Source organism: Trachinotus anak, unplaced genomic scaffold, assembly GCF_046630095.1.
Source record: "Trachinotus anak isolate AG129_WGS33_773 ecotype Australia unplaced genomic scaffold, CSIRO_AGI_Tana_v1 ptg000008l, whole genome shotgun sequence".
In the NCBI taxonomy this organism is placed as follows: Eukaryota; Metazoa; Chordata; class Actinopteri; order Carangiformes; family Carangidae; genus Trachinotus; species Trachinotus anak.
In genome coordinates this window covers 7,552,775-7,570,454 of record NW_027273859.1, presented here as the reverse complement: position 1 = coordinate 7,570,454, position 17,680 = coordinate 7,552,775, and the positions used below count along the sequence as shown (strand labels likewise).

The following is a 17,680-nucleotide window of genomic DNA, read 5'->3' as shown; positions in this document are numbered from 1 at the left end:
ATAGACTGGGATATTTTCTCGAACCTGGCGGATCACAACATGGATATTCTCTTCCCAGTGATTACAAAGTTTCCCCATGCCCCCTCTAGGTGTCAGTTTTGAACAAGGGTACAACACTGAGCTTCTCACTTTTCCATCATCATGTTTTCTACTCCTCTCTGTTGACTTCTTTGCATTCTCTTGTGCTATCTCGTATGCTTCCTGCATTTCTCATCTCCATTTCTCCATATATGCCTGATGGTCTGCTTGTCCTGTCCCAGTGGTGACACCAAACAGGAGATCAAACCATAACCTTGGGGACCTTCCAAATAGGAGGTAAAAAGGGGAGAAACCTATCACCTTGCATTGTGTGCAGTTATATGCATAGATCAACTTGTTCAAGGATTCTTTCCAGTTTGTCTTGTTTATCAGTCAGTGTCTTCAGCATTTGTAATAATGTGCGGTTAAAGCATTGATAGGGGATCGTCCGTGATCCTAGTACCCCACAATTCTTTTTCAGCTTGGGGAAGAGTTGGTTCTCGAATTTGCCATCTTGATCATGATGTATCCTTTTCGGCAGTCCAAAATTCAGGCTGAAATCATTGATATATATCGAATTCAGAATATTCGATCAGCGACTGTTTTGGCGGACTTTGAGTTGGTGGCATATGCCTGTGCCAAATGGGTGAAGTGAACAACGATTACGAATATGTACTTGTACCCGCCAGAAAATCTATCAACACAAGTTCAAAAGGCTGCATGGTAAGAGGTGCCCGTGTGTCTTTACAGGGTTTCTTTTGTTTCAGGCAAGTACAAGTCCTAGCCACATAATGCTCAATTTCTTTCCTTGCCTTGGTGGCCCATCTCATCATGCAACTCTTTCAATACAGTTGTCTTATACTGCTCAGGTAGTTCTAGCTGTGTCTTGTTTGTTGTCTTTCTGCGAAGAATCCCATCCTCATCAATATGGAGTCTTTCCCATTCACACAGTGGACACCTGCTTTGTATACTGAAGGTGTCCAGTTCACATCTTGATGGCCTACTGTCCCTCAATTTACATCGCATTACTGAACTGATGTTCCTGTCATTTTGCTGTGCTTGTCGAATCTCAGCAGCTGAGAATGGTTTGCCTGTTTCTTCAGTCACTGCTGTACACTGGAGAGTGCTGAGTACTGAAAAGACCCACGGTGAGCTAGAATTTTGAACCTCAACAGCCTGGGTAATCGCTGCCACACAATCTGATACCAGCTCTGCAAGCTCTGCTACCCATCTACATCCAGTTGTATTGGGCTTGGCACTTCACAGGACATAAGTAAACAGATTATTGTCAGTAAATACAGTGAAAGTAGGTGCATAGTACAGGTAATCTTGGAATTTTTCTGTAACTGCCCACTTCAAGGCGAGAAATTCCAATTCCCTGAGTGGAGGTGATAATTTCGCTCAGAGGCAGTCAATGTCCGGGATCCATAGGCTATTACACGAAGCTTATTATATATATAATATATGTTGTTGATATAGAACTGCCCCAAGGCCCTGATTTGAGGCATCTGTGTGGAGGATAAATGGCTGTGTGAAGTCTGGGAAACCAAGGACCGGTGGCTCAACCAAACAGTCTATGAACTTCTCCAGAATGCATTGATGTTCTTCAGTCCATACAATTGGTTTGTGTGATGACACACCTTTACTCGTTCCTGTACCTCATCTTGGTTTTGGCCTTTTTTGTGGAATACTGTTGTTTTCAGTTGTCCCTTTTAGCAAGTCAAAGAGTGGCCCAGCGATAGACGAGAAGTCCTGTATGTATTGCCTATAATAACTTAACAAGCCCATGATGGTTTGTAGCTCCCCTACTGTACTTGGTCTCTTATCTTTCAAGGCTCTCACAGTGATAGTATCTGCTGGATCATTCTTGCTACCTTCAGCTGAGACAACTCTTCCCAAGTAGCAAATCTCATGTTTAAATAATTCGCTAGGTTTTAGCTTTATCCCGTATTTCCTCAACAACTGGAGCACTTTCCTGACGTGGTTTACATGATTTCCAAATGACTGACTGTACACCAGAGTTTCATCCAGGTAGGGAACACAGATGCTGTCTCGCACTGCTTCCAAACAGTCCTCCATACAGCGTTGGAAGGCAGCAGGAGCATTCATTAGCCTAAATAGAATTCTTATCCATTCGTACAGGCTCCAAGGAGTCACAAATGCAGTCCAAGGCCTGCTGTCCTCATCCATTGAACCCTAATGGTAGGCCTTTCCTTGGTCTAACAACAAAAACCATAAGTCACCACCAAGACTGTCAAGGATGTCCTGCACTTGAGGAATCAGTTGTCTGTCAGGGTGAGTCTTTTTATTTAGTTCTCGGTAATCTATGTGTAGTGTCTTTCTTCAGTGGCCGCATCTGCACCTTACAGTCAATTTGTACAGAGGTGTGTTTAGGTACAATTCGTTGTTTTCACAACATATTCACATGACTGTTCAGGTGTCACCAGATCAATGAAAGCTGTGACATCTTCTTTTCCAAGACTAGGAAAAGCAGTTTTTAATGTCTCATGTAACTGCTCTCTTCTAGTAACATCCAGTGGTTCCGGTGCTAGTTTTCACTGTTTGCTTGATCACATTAAAGCCTAGGGTGGGTTGTGAAAGGCTTCTTCCCCTCATCAACAGCTTGGGGACAACCAGTTCTTTGGGATCAGCTCCCTCTCCAGCTAATCCTAAAATTAACCTCAGTGAAACCCTTGTATGGCATGCTCTGTCCATTGGCAGCTGTGATTTTCAAGTCATCAGGTGCATCAAGCAACTCAGAGACATCTCTTAACTTGTCATGTGGCAAATGTCTCCTTTTCCACTTTTTATCAACAATACAGACTTGAGAGCCTGTATCCCATAGTCTCGTGTCTTGCGGCCTTATATGTGACATTCAACCATACACCGTTTCCCCACCAGAGCAACAAGATGAGACTGACTGCTTGGTATTTATCTCTGGATGAGAACTCGGGTTTTACTGTGGGTAAGTGTGCTGGTTACATTGTTTTCTATGTTTTGGCCAGTGTTGGGCTTGACAGGCTTTAGAACAGTAAATGTCTTTTTTACAGGATGCACATCTTCTGAGTTTCTGGCCTTCCTCAGGGACACCACAGTGAGAGCAATGCTGTTGAGACATTCTGCTATTGTCGGTTACTCCCTGTCCTGTGGGGGTAACCCTCTTGCATTTAAAAGACTCTCTTTTTCTTGTCTGGTTGCTCTCACCCTGCAACCTGCAAAGAAAGTGCTCACTACTACCTATAGCAATGGGTGCAGTAGTCATTTCCACTTTGCTGGCAGTCAGTACATTTCCTCAGACGTGCATGATTTGGGGCATGATACTGCTGTGGTGCGAACCTTTGTTGAAATTGAGCTGTATCTCATCTTTGTCCTGGTCCAGGAGGATGCCAGTAATTTTGTGGCGGACACTGGAACTGCAGAGGAGGACTGCATTCTTGTGCTACAGGTGAGGCCATATGTTGTGTCTGTACTGTATTTGGCTGTCAAATTGCCTCTTTGATCTGTGCAACTTCAGTACTTCAACTTTAGTACATCAGGCTGGACTTTGGTTGTCAGCTCTGGATTTGGGTTTTTCTCTTTTTTGTATTTAGTCTCTCTGCTTCGTTTGCACATGCAATGTTGTAGAACCCGATAATGTAATAAATCCCCGATAATGTAATAACCCCAATAATGTAATAAAAAATTTCACTTGAGTGGATTGAAAATGTAATAAAACCTGATAATGTAATAACTTCCCAATAATGTAATAAAGTGCATTTCCCAATAATGTAATACACTCTTAACCAATAATGTAATAAAGTATTACATTAACGGGAGGTTATTACATTATCAGGTTAGCCTTCATTTCAAGGGACCTGATAATGTAATAATACTCCAATAATGTAATAATTTAACAGGAGATCACCCATTACTTGGTTTCAAGTGGTGTGTTCAAGATTATATTTCTGTGTAAGCAACACAAGCTCCAGAGCGCCACCAACAGGTCAAAGTTGGACATGCATGAATGGTTAACTTTGACCCGTTCATCCTTTTTCACAAACGATGTATCACTGGAGCCCTCGGGCCAAGCCGAGGTAATCCTTAATGTCTTTTCTCGCCATATTGGATTTCCGCCATCTTTGATTTGATCAAAAACCTTTAAAAGGCCTCTCTTGTCACAAATTTTGTTTAATCTTCTTGAAATGTCGCCCAGATGATATTCAGACCATTTTCAAGGAGCAGTATGTATATTAAGTATGGCTGCAAGTCACTTCTTCTTCTTCTTCTTTTGTAGAGTTTCCTTCCTACTTTAGGCCTCTGAGGTGAGGTGCTTATACAGTTCTGTTGCACCCGTTTCTTGATAATGGGACTTGAGGATCCTCCTTAGAGTAGGTAAAGTAAGGTCAGTTTTGGCCCCTAGGTAGCTGCAGAGTTGTAAGCCTGGTGCAATTGCCCTAATCACTGCATCAACTACTTCTATTTCAGAGAATCCCTTGCTGATACTTTGCTCAATTTGGTGTGCTAGACTGGAAAAGGTAAGTTTGTCTTTCTGCCCTGATTTACCAATCTGGCCTGATATTTTGAATTCTCGCCCCCACTGCAATGACAAAAAAGACTGGGGGGTCTGTGGAGCAAAGACATGATCTTGTTTAGCACTATTACTTTCTCCTCTCACTGACTTTTTGGCTCCACTGATTTGGTTTGATTTCTCCTGCAGTGATGATGCTAATGCTAAATATAATGTCTGTTTTTTCAACTGCTCACCCTCTGAAAGCTGAACAACATGTTCTTCTACCAAACCTGCCTGTTTTACATCTGAGACTGTAGGCATACCCTGATCCTCAAGCTCTTCTATCTCGTCTCTCTCTAAGTGTCTTGTGATATGTGAGATGAGAGAGGAGCAACTTTTGCCTGATACCTTTAAGTTTAAGTTTTAAACCAGCAATAGTTAGAAAATCACAAACGTCTCTTGTCAAGGTATACAGGGCACCACAAACTTCTAGTTTCAAGTCCTCCAGTTCTGAAGAATCCATTTTAGTCCCTGATCCGTGGAAAGTATTGGTGTGTTGCAGAATAGGCAACGCAGCTTGCCGGGCACCAGCGGTTGACCTCAGCTCACATGCAAGTCCCTCTACGCGATTGTTGAACCACCACACAGTTGCGTCCACCTTGGCTGTAGATACGAAGGATTGAAAGATGATCCGGGACGTCTATCTGGAGCAGCTGGTTCTCGACACATTCAACCCAGCGGTGCCTCCAAAATGTTACGCCCTGAAAAGGGGAGATATCAATAAACACGCTCAGACGCGAGGCTTCCTCTCTGGCAGTTTTATTGAGACAGAGGCATTGCAGCCGAGAGTTTCCCCTTTCCACAGTACAGGCATGACTTATCGATCGACCGGCGTCATTTCACAAAGTGGCTCAACAAGTAAATCCTGGATTAAATCCTTTGACAGAAAGATAATCTTATCTGGTTTTGGAGTGTTTAACCCTGTTAAACCCTTTTAAAAATATTTTTACCTCTTTCACACACTTCTAGTTTCTTTCAGCATTCATAGTAATCAACTATTTATGAATGAATTCCCCATATTCTCGATTACAATTTTATTGTCTTATGAATTTATCCATGATCAGACGTGCAGGAAGAGCTTCAGGTGTCAGGTACAGTGCAGAGGATCATTGCCCTGAACTGCCACAGACCTCAGTATCCCAAACACAAACAAATTCCCATTCCCATGTATCTGGTTCTTTATTTTTGTCATGTTGTACTACACATTATTTCCTTTTGTGTTAACATAACCATTCAACTTAAGTAAGCTGCAAGGGAAAGTCATGGGAACTCAGCTATTGACACAAGTGTGTGTTACTAAGTTATTTTAAACTCAACTTTGGGCTAAAGAGGGAAAAGGCAAACTCAAGTGAGTACAGAGTGAACAGGAGCAAACATTTGAGAATATTTGATTAGGAAAATATGAAAAAAAATGTGGAAAGATCATAGATAAAATATGTTAACATATCTAGTCAGGGGAGAATAAATGTGTGTGAGATGTAGAGTTTGTAGGAGGCACACCTGAGTTCACCTCGTCATGTTGTATTTCCTGTGGCTATGTTTCAAATGCTTTATCTTACACTGTGTGAGAACAGACTGAATTTGACCAAAAGCTAAAAAAAAAAAAAAAGCTATACCAGTGCACAATAAATTGTGTATTAGTTCTTCTTCTTTCTCAGAGGAATCACTTCCACTTCATTTCTGATGGTCAGACATTAAACAGTCCCTTGACCTAGACATTTGGCATTTCAGACACAAGTGGAGACGATATGAAGACACAACCCACAGACATAGAATTAGTTTTATGTAAATGAAAAGGAAAAATACCAAGTGCTTTAAACATGAATGTTTAATCTTCATGTTTTCCTTTTAGTTCTTATTCTCAAAGATACAATGAAGAAAATGTTGCAGTACTGCAGTATAAAAACACTCCATTACAGGTAAAAGCCCTGCGTTGTAGTAAAGTATTATAAGCAAAATGTACCTAAAGTATCAAAAGTAAAATCCCTCATAATGCAGAGCAATTGCCTCTGTGAGTGTCATACTATTTCACAGTGCATTATATTATTGTATTATCATTATCAATGTATTAATGTAAAAGCAGCATTTTGCCACTCAGTTTGTATTGATGGAGCTATTATTGGGTTTTTTAGTTTTTTTGTTGTTTTTTTTTTTTAACAATTTCATATTTATTTTGTAGTGTAACCAATAAAAGTGCATCATATTTTCTAAACTACTTACATTTGAGTAAATAGTAACTTAAGCTGTCAGATAAATGTTGGCAGTACAAAGTACAAAATTTGGCATTGAATTTTAGTACAATATAAGTAAAGGTGACAATGTTTCACCACTGAAATCAAGTAAAAATAAAATGCACAGTTCTTACAGTGTGATTACATATTTAAGTCTTGACAGCCCCCTCCTCACCTAAAGCTCCCGCCCCCTTGTGTCCCTCATGTTAAAAGATCAGGCTGCAGCGAAACCTCAGGTCACTTTGACTGTAGCCATGAATCTGTCATCTCCTCTGCTGCTGCTGCTGCTCACTGGTAAGACTGAAAAAATAACTGTAAATATGTATCAGTCCTTTATAGGAACACTTATTTTAAAAGATGCATGGTCTTCATTACAGTTTTGAATCTACCAGTTTGTCATATTTGTATCTGTTGTATCAGAATACTAATTTTCCCCTGATCCATTGTGTATTACATGTTTCTAGCAGCTTGTATGGTCAGTGGTGCTGTGCTGCCCAAGGCCTTATGGCAGTTTGGGACCATGATCGAGTGCGTCCAGCCTGGTGTTTACCCTCTGCAATATAACAATTACGGCTGCTGGTGTGGCTTCGGTGGAAAGGGAACCCCTCAGGACGAATTGGACATGTAGGAAGCTGTCATTCCCCAATTTCGTCTGTCAGACATAATCTATGAAACAAAAGAAACTTTCTCAAACATGTCACCTTTTCTCCTGTATTCCCAGGTGCTGTAAAATCCATGATGAGTGCTATGGTACAAGCATGAAGACTCCTGGATGCACGTCTCTTTTTGACCTCCCCTACTTTCTTGTGTATGATTTCACCTGCTTAAATGAACAACTGACCTGCTCAGGTAAGACTGGGATAAACTGATAAAGATTCATATTATTTTCACTGACTTTCAAACTCTTCCTTGATGAAATTCAATGGCGTCAATTTGAAATTTGAAATGTCCTGGGATGGGGATGTTCAATTTTCAAATTTAGAACTGGCTCTGCAGCAGCAAATGCCACAATTCAATTTAAAAAATAAATGAAAGTTTTTATCATTTTTCTCAGTTTACAAACTTGAAAGCTTTTTTTTGGCTGGTTGAAAGTGCAATGTTAGCAGAAATCACTGAATAACAGACTGTAGTTTTACTGTAAATAAAATGAATTAAACAAGGCTGCACTTACAGCCCTGTGTGTAAGTACTGTATATATAGCAACTGTATTTAAACAGATATATATAGGCATTACACAGCTGGAAACTGAGTTTTGACTCCAAAACAAATGCTCTCCTGGTTCTGTGGAGCCACCTTCACACCAACATTTAGAGTGAGGAAGCAAGATATGTTTAAAATGTGCCTCACATTTTCTTATTATCTGTTTATCTGTTTATCTGCAGCTACCAACAATAAGTGCCAGGCTGCCGTGTGCGAGTGTGATCGTGTGGCAGCTGAGTGCTTTGCTCGGGCCACATACAACCCTGAAAACAAGAACCTGGATACTAGAGTCCACTGTAACAAATGAGTTATACAACCTCTCGCAAAAATACAAGAGAATGATGGATGGTAATATATTTCTATTAAAAAAAAATTAATTGGTTTATAATTTTAAATTCAAATAACTTTAAATAAAACCTGATTATTGAAAGGTCTGAGTTTAATAGCAAGAGAATAAAGACAGTGTTGCCTTCCAGTTGAATTTCACCCTCTGTGTGTTTCCTCATGTCTGTTTGCTCATCTAGAGAGAGTTTCAGCTTTTCAAGTTTACTTAACTAAGATTTGAAGTTATATGTAAACCAACATCAACATCGTCTACTGATACAATGGGATAACTTGATGTTACAATGAAAACCTCACTTTACCCTTTTTTGTTTTGCTTGTTTGATGCTGACTGATCATAAAGAAACAAGCTTATTGCTTCATCAAAAAGCATCAACATTTTCAAAATACAAGATTACAGGATGGATAAGAAATGTTTTAAATTGATATCAGGAAGATGTTTAGGTTCAGTTTTAACAGAACAGTGCAAGTACAACAACAGACAAATTATTATTCCAATATAGGAGGCGGGATGATGGCTCTGAGGATTATATTGGCTTGTACAGAAGAGTGGTCACATACTTCTTTTTGTATCGATGTGTTGCACTGAGAACCATCACCCCATCCTAAAACACAACCACAAGAGGAGTACAAATGAGGTTTAAAGCTGATGTTGACATTAAACAAAGAGAAACAGTTTTTCCTGGATTACATGGGTGAAACATTAAAATGACTGTGACTACTGGGAATACACGCATTATCATTGTATGCATACTGTATGAGATGTTGTACCACAGTCTGATCAAAATCCATTAGGTGTTTAGATATTTTATCTGATAGAGTGGGTTGATCCATAATTTCCCCTGATTTCACTGCGAGAAACAACATTCAAGAAAAAAATAAATATGTTATAGGAGGATTTGTTACCTTGATGGAGAGGGCGTACAGGTGATTGAGCATCACATGGTTGGGCTCTGGAAGTAGCGTCGGGTCACACTGATGAAGATCCAGAGAGAGAGGATGAATTTCACTAATTTGCATGTTGTGGTGACAAGTTTGTAAAGTGGTGTGTATCATTAATATGAACATGTATTCTAGCATCAAACCAGTACTTACAGAGACACCTGTGTCCTTGTTGAGCAGCACTTGCAGCAGGTGGGGGGGTAAGATAGGAGGGTGTTTGATCTTGTCTTCTGATTTGGTCACATATATATGGTCCTGCTGGTAGGGGCCAGGAGGGGAACTGGACAAGTCTGGGAACGATCGATCATGTAACACTACTTCAGTACTACCTCACATCAAAAACAGTAGCTGTTAATGAATGAATACAGGTGCAAATACCTGAGACGTCCACAGAATCCTGCGAGTCGATCCTGAGGGCATCAAAGACTTCAAAGTCAGTTCTCTTCACCTGGATGATGTTATTGACTGTTCCAGTTTTAGACGTCATCACAGCCTGGGAAAAGGTGTAAACAGAAATTTGATACCAACACTTGTGAGTGTTGATTAGGCATTTGTAGTGGCAGGAGAAACAAGACTACATCTGTGATACTCTCACCTCTAAAATTTAGGTTTTCCCTCACTTGAGTCGGATCCAGAGTCCACTGACCGTCTACACAGAACTTGTATTGGTGCTCTCCCTCCGGCAGGTCCACTATAGCCACAAAGTTCTTCTGACTGGGTTTGAGAGACAGACCTGTGTCACATTTTCATTTAAAGAAAGTTCAAAGATGCAAGACCTGCATGTGTCAAACTACCTTCTGTTGAGTGGGATCTTGGTGGCCCAGTTATTAAAGGAGCCGGACACAAAGACTTCTTTGCCAGCACCTGACCATCTGAACACAGTTGGCCCTTTCATATATTGTTAAAACACAATTATAATATGACAAGAAAATCACTGATGTCAACTTCACCGTGAGAGAATGAGCCGGTGTTACGCCCTGAAAAGGGGAGATATCAATAAACACGCTCAGACGTGAGGTTTCCCTTCTGGCACCTTCATTTTGGAGTCTTTAACCCTGTTAAACCCTTTTTAAAATATTTTTACCTCTTTCACACACTTCTAGTTTCTTTCAGCATTCACAGTAATCAACTATTTATGAATGAATTCCCCATATTCTCTATGACAATTTTATTGCCTTATGAATTTATCCATAATCAGTCTTAATTACATCAATCTATCGCACACTCCCCTGCAAAATCAGGTATTGTCCCAACATCAAATGAATTAGGAACCAATGGTTCTTAATCTGTATTTCTATAACTAGACTGTGCCTTTAGAGTAATAGCAGCTTAATGGAGTATGGATGTACTGCCTATAAATTACTTCACTGAATCTTGTGAGCTTTCCTCTTCAGTCAAGGAGCCTTTCTCTGCACTAGACAGCATAAACCATTTTTGCACCTAGTATCCCTGTGTGAATAAGGTTTAGTAAACTTGAAATGGGTTTGCCCACATTGGTACTGGCTAAACTACTACTGGTAAAACATTTCATTTGCACATGCTGCGCTATAGCAGGCTGGAGTTCCAAGCTGGTCATAGTTTGTTCTCCTCAGGAAGTCATGTCCTTGTTCTCTGTCACCTTCACCTGAATCTTGGGATACCAAGATTTCATCCTGTGCTTTTTCAACTACATCGTCATTCTGATTATCATCTTCCTGCAGGACATTATCCTGCTGTGACTCACACTTATTTGTGTTCATTAAGAACTTCTCTTGAACCACGGGCCCCTCACAGTTAAACATGGGTGTTTCCTGATAACTGTCCTCCTGTGTATCAACATGCTCAATAGACCCATCTGCAATAGGCATTTGAAGCTGTACTCCTGACGTGTAATAGTACCCACATTCTTCTTCTTCAGCTTCCTCCTCTGGAGTGACATTTTCGGAGGTTGTGTCTTTCATCCTTTTCTTTTGCTTAGATGCTGTTTTTTGGTGAATTTCCATGGGTAAGTGATGACACAGTAACAGCAGATTGCGATGCATGATTCTTGATCTTCCTCTTCCCTGCTCGGGCTTAACCTCGTAGACTGGGATATTTTCTCGAACCTGGCGGATCACAACATGGATATTCTCTTCCCAGTGATTACAAAGTTTCCCCATGCCCCCTCTAGGTGTCAGTTTTGAACAAGGGTACAACACTGAGCTTCTCACTTTTCCATCATCATGTTTTCTACTCCTCTCTGTTGACTTCTTTGCATTCTCTTGTGCTATCTCGTATGCTTCCTGCATTTCTCATCTCCATTTCTCCATATATGCCTGATGGTCTGCTTGTCCTGTCCCAGTGGTGACACCAAACAGGAGATCAAACCATAACCTTGGGGACCTTCCAAATAGGAGGTAAAAAGGGGAGAAACCTATCACCTTGCATTGTGTGCAGTTATATGCATAGATCAACTTGTTCAAGGATTCTTTCCAGTTTGTCTTGTTTATCAGTCAGTGTCTTCAGCATTTGTAATAATGTGCGGTTAAAGCATTGATAGGGGATCGTCCGTGATCCTAGTACCCCACAATTCTTTTTCAGCTTGGGGAAGAGTTGGTTCTCGAATTTGCCACCTTGATCATGATGTATCCTTTTCGGCAGTCCAAAATTCAGGCTGAAATCATTGATATATATCCAATTCAGAATATTCGATCAGCGACTGTTTTGGCGGACTTTGAGTTGGTGGCATATGCCTGTGCCAAATGGGTGAAGTGAACAACGATTACGAATATGTACTTGTACCCGCCTCTACATTTGCCCAAGTAGAGAAAATCTATCAACACAAGTTCAAAAGGCTGCATGGTAAGAGGTGCCCGTGTGTCTTTACAGGGTTTCTTTTGTTTCAGGCAAGTACAAGTCCTAGCCACATAATGCTCAATTTCTTTCCTTGCCTTGGTGGCCCATCTCATCATGCAACTCTTTCAATACAGTTGTCTTATACTGCTCAGGTAGTTCTAGCTGTGTCTTGTTTGTTGTCTTTCTGCGAAGAATCCCATCCTCATCAATATGGAGTCTTTCCCATTCACACAGTGGACACCTGCTTTGTATACTGAAGGTGTCCAGTTCACATCTTGATGGCCTACTGTCCCTCAATTTACATCGCATTACTGAACTGATGTTCCTGTCATTTTGCTGTGCTTGTCGAATCTCAGCAGCTGAGAATGGTTTGCCTGTTTCTTCAGTCACTGCTGTACACTGGAGAGTGCTGAGTACTGAAAAGACCCACGGTGAGCTAGAATTTTGAACCTCAACAGCCTGGGTAATCGCTGCCACACAATCTGATACCAGCTCTGCAAGCTCTGCTACCCATCTACATCCAGTTGTATTGGGCTTGGCACTTCACAGGACATAAGTAAACAGATTATTGTCAGTAAATACAGTGAAAGTAGGTGCATAGTACAGGTAATCTTGGAATTTTTCTGTAACTGCCCACTTCAAGGCGAGAAATTCCAATTCCCTGAGTGGAGGTGATAATTTCGCTCAGAGGCAGTCAATGTCCGGGATCCATAGGCTATTACACGAAGCTTATTATATATATAATATATGTTGTTGATATAGAACTGCCCCAAGGCCCTGATTTGAGGCATCTGTGTGGAGGATAAATGGCTGTGTGAAGTCTGGGAAACCAAGGACCGGTGGCTCAACCAAACAGTCTATGAACTTCTCCAGAATGCATTGATGTTCTTCAGTCCATACAATTGGTTTGTGTGATGACACACCTTTACTCGTTCCTGTACCTCATCTTGGTTTTGGCCTTTTTTGTGGAATACTGTTGTTTTCAGTTGTCCCTTTTAGCAAGTCAAAGAGTGGCCCAGCGATAGACGAGAAGTCCTGTATGTATTGCCTATAATAACTTAACAAGCCCATGATGGTTTGTAGCTCCCCTACTGTACTTGGTCTCTTATCTTTCAAGGCTCTCACAGTGATAGTATCTGCTGGATCATTCTTGCTACCTTCAGCTGAGATAACTCTTCCCAAGTAGCAAATCTCATGTTTAAATAATTCGCTAGGTTTTAGCTTTATCCCGTATTTCCTCAACAACTGGAGCACTTTCCTGACGTGGTTTACATGATTTCCAAATGACTGACTGTACACCAGAGTTTCATCCAGGTAGGGAACACAGATGCTGTCTCGCACTGCTTCCAAACAGTCCTCCATACAGCGTTGGAAGGCAGCAGGAGCATTCATTAGCCTAAATAGAATTCTTATCCATTCGTACAGGCCCCAAGGAGTCACAAATGCAGTCCAAGGCCTGCTGTCCTCATCCATTGAACCCTAATGGTAGGCCTTTCCTTGGTCTAACAACAAAAACCATAAGTCACCACCAAGACTGTCAAGGATGTCCTGCACTTGAGGAATCAGTTGTCTGTCAGGGTGAGTCTTTTTATTTAGTTCTCGGTAATCTATGTGTAGTGTCTTTCTTCAGTGGCCGCATCTGCACCTTACAGTCAATTTGTACAGAGGTGTGTTTAGGTACAATTCGTTGTTTTCACAACATATTCACATGACTGTTCAGGTGTCACCAGATCAATGAAAGCTGTGACATCTTCTTTTCCAAGACTAGGAAAAGCAGTTTTTAATGTCTCATGTAACTGCTCTCTTCTAGTAACATCCAGTGGTTCCGGTGCTAGTTTTCACTGTTTGCTTGATCACATTAAAGCCTAGGGTGGGTTGTGAAAGGCTTCTTCCCCTCATCAACAGCTTGGGGACAACCAGTTCTTTGGGATCAGCTCCCTCTCCAGCTAATCCTAAAATTAACCTCAGTGAAACCCTTGTATGGCATGCTCTGTCCATTGGCAGCTGTGATTTTCAAGTCATCAGGTGCATCAAGCAACTCAGAGACATCTCTTAACTTGTCATGTGGCAAATGTCTCCTTTTCCACTTTTTATCAACAATACAGACTTGAGAGCCTGTATCCCATAGTCTCGTGTCTTGCGGCCTTATATGTGACATTCAACCATACACCGTTTCCCCACCAGAGCAACAAGATGAGACTGACTGCTTGGTATTTATCTCTGGATGAGAACTCGGGTTTTACTGTGGGTAAGTGTGCTGGTTACATTGTTTTCTATGTTTTGGCCAGTGTTGGGCTTGACAGGCTTTAGAACAGTAAATGTCTTTTTTACAGGATGCACATCTTCTGAGTTTCTGGCCTTCCTCAGGGACACCACAGTGAGAGCAATGCTGTTGAGACATTCTGCTATTGTCGGTTACTCCCTGTCCTGTGGGGGTAACCCTCTTGCATTTAAAAGACTCTCTTTTTCTTGTCTGGTTGCTCTCACCCTGCAACCTGCAAAGAAAGTGCTCACTACTACCTATAGCAATGGGTGCAGTAGTCATTTCCACTTTGCTGGCAGTCAGTACATTTCCTCAGACGTGCATGATTTGGGGCATGATACTGCTGTGGTGCGAACCTTTGTTGAAATTGAGCTGTATCTCATCTTTGTCCTGGTCCAGGAGGATGCCAGTAATTTTGTGGCGGACACTGGAACTGCAGAGGAGGACTGCATTCTTGTGCTACAGGTGAGGCCATATGTTGTGTCTGTACTGTATTTGGCTGTCAAATTGCCTCTTTGATCTGTGCAACTTCAGTACTTCAACTTTAGTACATCAGGCTGGACTTTGGTTGTCAGCTCTGGATTTGGGTTTTTCTCTTTTTTGTATTTAGTCTCTCTGCTTCGTTTGCACATGCAATGTTGTAGAACCCGATAATGTAATAAATCCCCGATAATGTAATAACCCCAATAATGTAATAAAAAATTTCACTTGAGTGGATTGAAAATGTAATAAAACCTGATAATGTAATAACTTCCCAATAATGTAATAAAGTGCATTTCCCAATAATGTAATACACTCTTAACCAATAATGTAATAAAGTATTACATTAACGGGAGGTTATTACATTATCAGGTTAGCCTTCATTTCAAGGGACCTGATAATGTAATAATACTCCAATAATGTAATAATTTAACAGGAGATCACCCATTACTTGGTTTCAAGTGGTGTGTTCAAGATTATATTTCTGTGTAAGCAACACAAGCTCCAGAGCGCCACCAACAGGTCAAAGTTGGACATGCATGAATGGTTAACTTTGACCCGTTCATCCTTTTTCACAAACGATGTATCACTGGAGCCCTCGGGCCAAGCCGAGGTAATCCTTAATGTCTTTTCTCGCCATATTGGATTTCCGCCATCTTTGATTTGATCAAAAACCTTTAAAAGGCCTCTCTTGTCACAAATTTTGTTTAATCTTCTTGAAATGTCGCCCAGATGATATTCAGACCATTTTCAAGGAGCAGTATGTATATTAAGTATGGCTGCAAGTCACTTCTTCTTCTTCTTCTTTTGTAGAGTTTCCTTCCTACTTTAGGCCTCTGAGGTGAGGTGCTTATACAGTTCTGTTGCACCCGTTTCTTGATAATGGGACTTGAGGATCCTCCTTAGAGTAGGTAAAGTAAGGTCAGTTTTGGCCCCTAGGTAGCTGCAGAGTTGTAAGCCTGGTGCAATTGCCCTAATCACTGCATCAACTACTTCTATTTCAGAGAATCCCTTGCTGATACTTTGCTCAATTTGGTGTGCTAGACTGGAAAAGGTAAGTTTGTCTTTCTGCCCTGATTTACCAATCTGGCCTGATATTTTGAATTCTCGCCCCCACTGCAATGACAAAAAAGACTGGGGGGTCTGTGGAGCAAAGACATGATCTTGTTTAGCACTATTACTTTCTCCTCTCACTGACTTTTTGGCTCCACTGATTTGGTTTGATTTCTCCTGCAGTGATGATGCTAATGCTAAATATAATGTCTGTTTTTTCAACTGCTCACCCTCTGAAAGCTGAACAACATGTTCTTCTACCAAACCTGCCTGTTTTACATCTGAGACTGTAGGCATACCCTGATCCTCAAGCTCTTCTATCTCGTCTCTCTCTAAGTGTCTTGTGATATGTGAGATGAGAGAGGAGCAACTTTTGCCTGATACCTTTCTAAAGTTTTAAACCAGCAATAGTTAGAAAATCACAAACGTCTCTTGTCAAGGTATACAGGGCACCACAAACTTCTAGTTTCAAGTCCTCCAGTTCTGAAGAATCCATTTTAGTCCCTGATCCGTGGAAAGTATTGGTGTGTTGCAGAATAGGCAACGCAGCTTGCCGGGCACCAGCGGTTGACCTCAGCTCACATGCAAGTCCCTCTACGCGATTGTTGAACCACCACACAGTAGCGTCCACCTTGGCTGTAGATACGAAGGATTGAAAGATGATCCGGGACGTCTATCTGGAGCAGCTGGTTCTCGACACATTCAACCCAGCAGTGCCTCCAAAATGTTACGCCCTGAAAAGGGGAGATATCAATAAACACGCTCAGACGCGAGGCTTCCTCTCTGGCAGTTTTATTGAGACAGAGGCATTGCAGCCGAGAGTTTCCCCTTTCCACAGTACAGGCATGACTTATCGATCGACCGGCGTCATTTCACAAAGTGGCTCAACAAGTAAATCCTGGATTAAATCCTTTGACAGAAAGATAATCTTATACTGGTTTTGGAGTGTTTAACCCTTTTAAAAATATTTTTACCTCTTTCACACACTTCTAGTTTCTTTCAGCATTCATAGTAATCAACTATTTATGAATGAATTCCCCATATTCTCGATTACAATTTTATTGCCTTATGAATTTATCCACGATCAGACGTGCAGGAAGAGCTTCACGTGTCAGGTACAGTGCAGAGGATCATTGCCCTGAACTGCCACAGACCTCAGTAACCCAAACACAAACAAATTCCCATTCCCATGTATCCGGTTCTTTATTTTTGTCATGTTGTACTACACATTATTTCCTTTTGTGTTAACATAACCATTCAACTTAAGTAAGCTGCAAGGGAAAGTCATGGGAACTCAGCTATTGACACAAGTGTGTGTTACTAAGTTATTTTAAACTCAACTTTGGGCTAAAGAGGGAAAAGGCAAACTCAAGTGAGTACAGAGTGAACAGGAGCAAACATTTGAGAATATTTGATTAGGAAAATATGAAAAAAAATGTGGAAAGATCATAGATAAAATATGTTAACATATCTAGTCAGGGGAGAATAAATGAGTGTGAGATGTAGAGTTTGTAGGAGGCACACCAGAGTTCACCTCGTCATGTTGTATTTCCTGTGGATATGTTTCAAATGCTTTATCTTACACTGTGTGAGAACAGACTGAATTTGACCAAAAGCTAAAAAAAAAAAAAAGCTATACCAGTGCACAATAAATTGTGTATTAGTTCTTCTTCTTTCTCAGAGGAATCACTTCCACTTACCATTTCTGATGGTCAGACATTAAACAGTCCCTTGACCTAGACATTTGGCATTTCAGACACAAGTGGAGACGATATGAAGACACAACCC

At 41.0% G+C, this 17,680-nt stretch overlaps 1 protein-coding gene and 1 long non-coding RNA gene across 4 annotated transcripts; one reads left to right on the top strand and one right to left on the bottom strand.

Moving 5' to 3' along the window:
- The first annotated feature begins 6,988 nt into the window (after positions 1-6,988).
- LOC139623730 (phospholipase A2, minor isoenzyme-like) lies at positions 6,989-8,484 on the top strand. Of its 3 annotated transcripts, none has more exons than XM_071482199.1 (4): positions 6,989-7,092; positions 7,263-7,422; positions 7,520-7,647; positions 8,181-8,484. In XM_071482199.1, the coding sequence occupies exons 1-4, from the start codon at positions 7,002-7,004 to the stop codon at positions 8,303-8,305; spliced, it is 504 nt and encodes a 167-aa protein (XP_071338300.1). In that variant the 5' UTR covers positions 6,989-7,001; the 3' UTR covers positions 8,306-8,484. The 3 variants fall into 3 exon arrangements, with proteins under 3 accessions (XP_071338300.1, XP_071338301.1, XP_071338302.1); XM_071482200.1 differs by having other exon boundaries at positions 6,992-7,092; positions 7,266-7,422; XM_071482201.1 differs by having other exon boundaries at positions 7,013-7,076; positions 7,253-7,422.
- LOC139623732 (uncharacterized) lies at positions 8,366-10,423 on the bottom strand. The gene is made up of 5 exons (XR_011691586.1): positions 10,077-10,423; positions 9,903-9,996; positions 9,436-9,775; positions 9,247-9,315; positions 8,366-8,945 (listed from the first exon to the last, which is right to left on the bottom strand). It is a non-coding gene; the product is annotated as an uncharacterized lncRNA (long non-coding RNA).
- Positions 10,424-17,680: the final 7,257 nt, after the last annotated feature.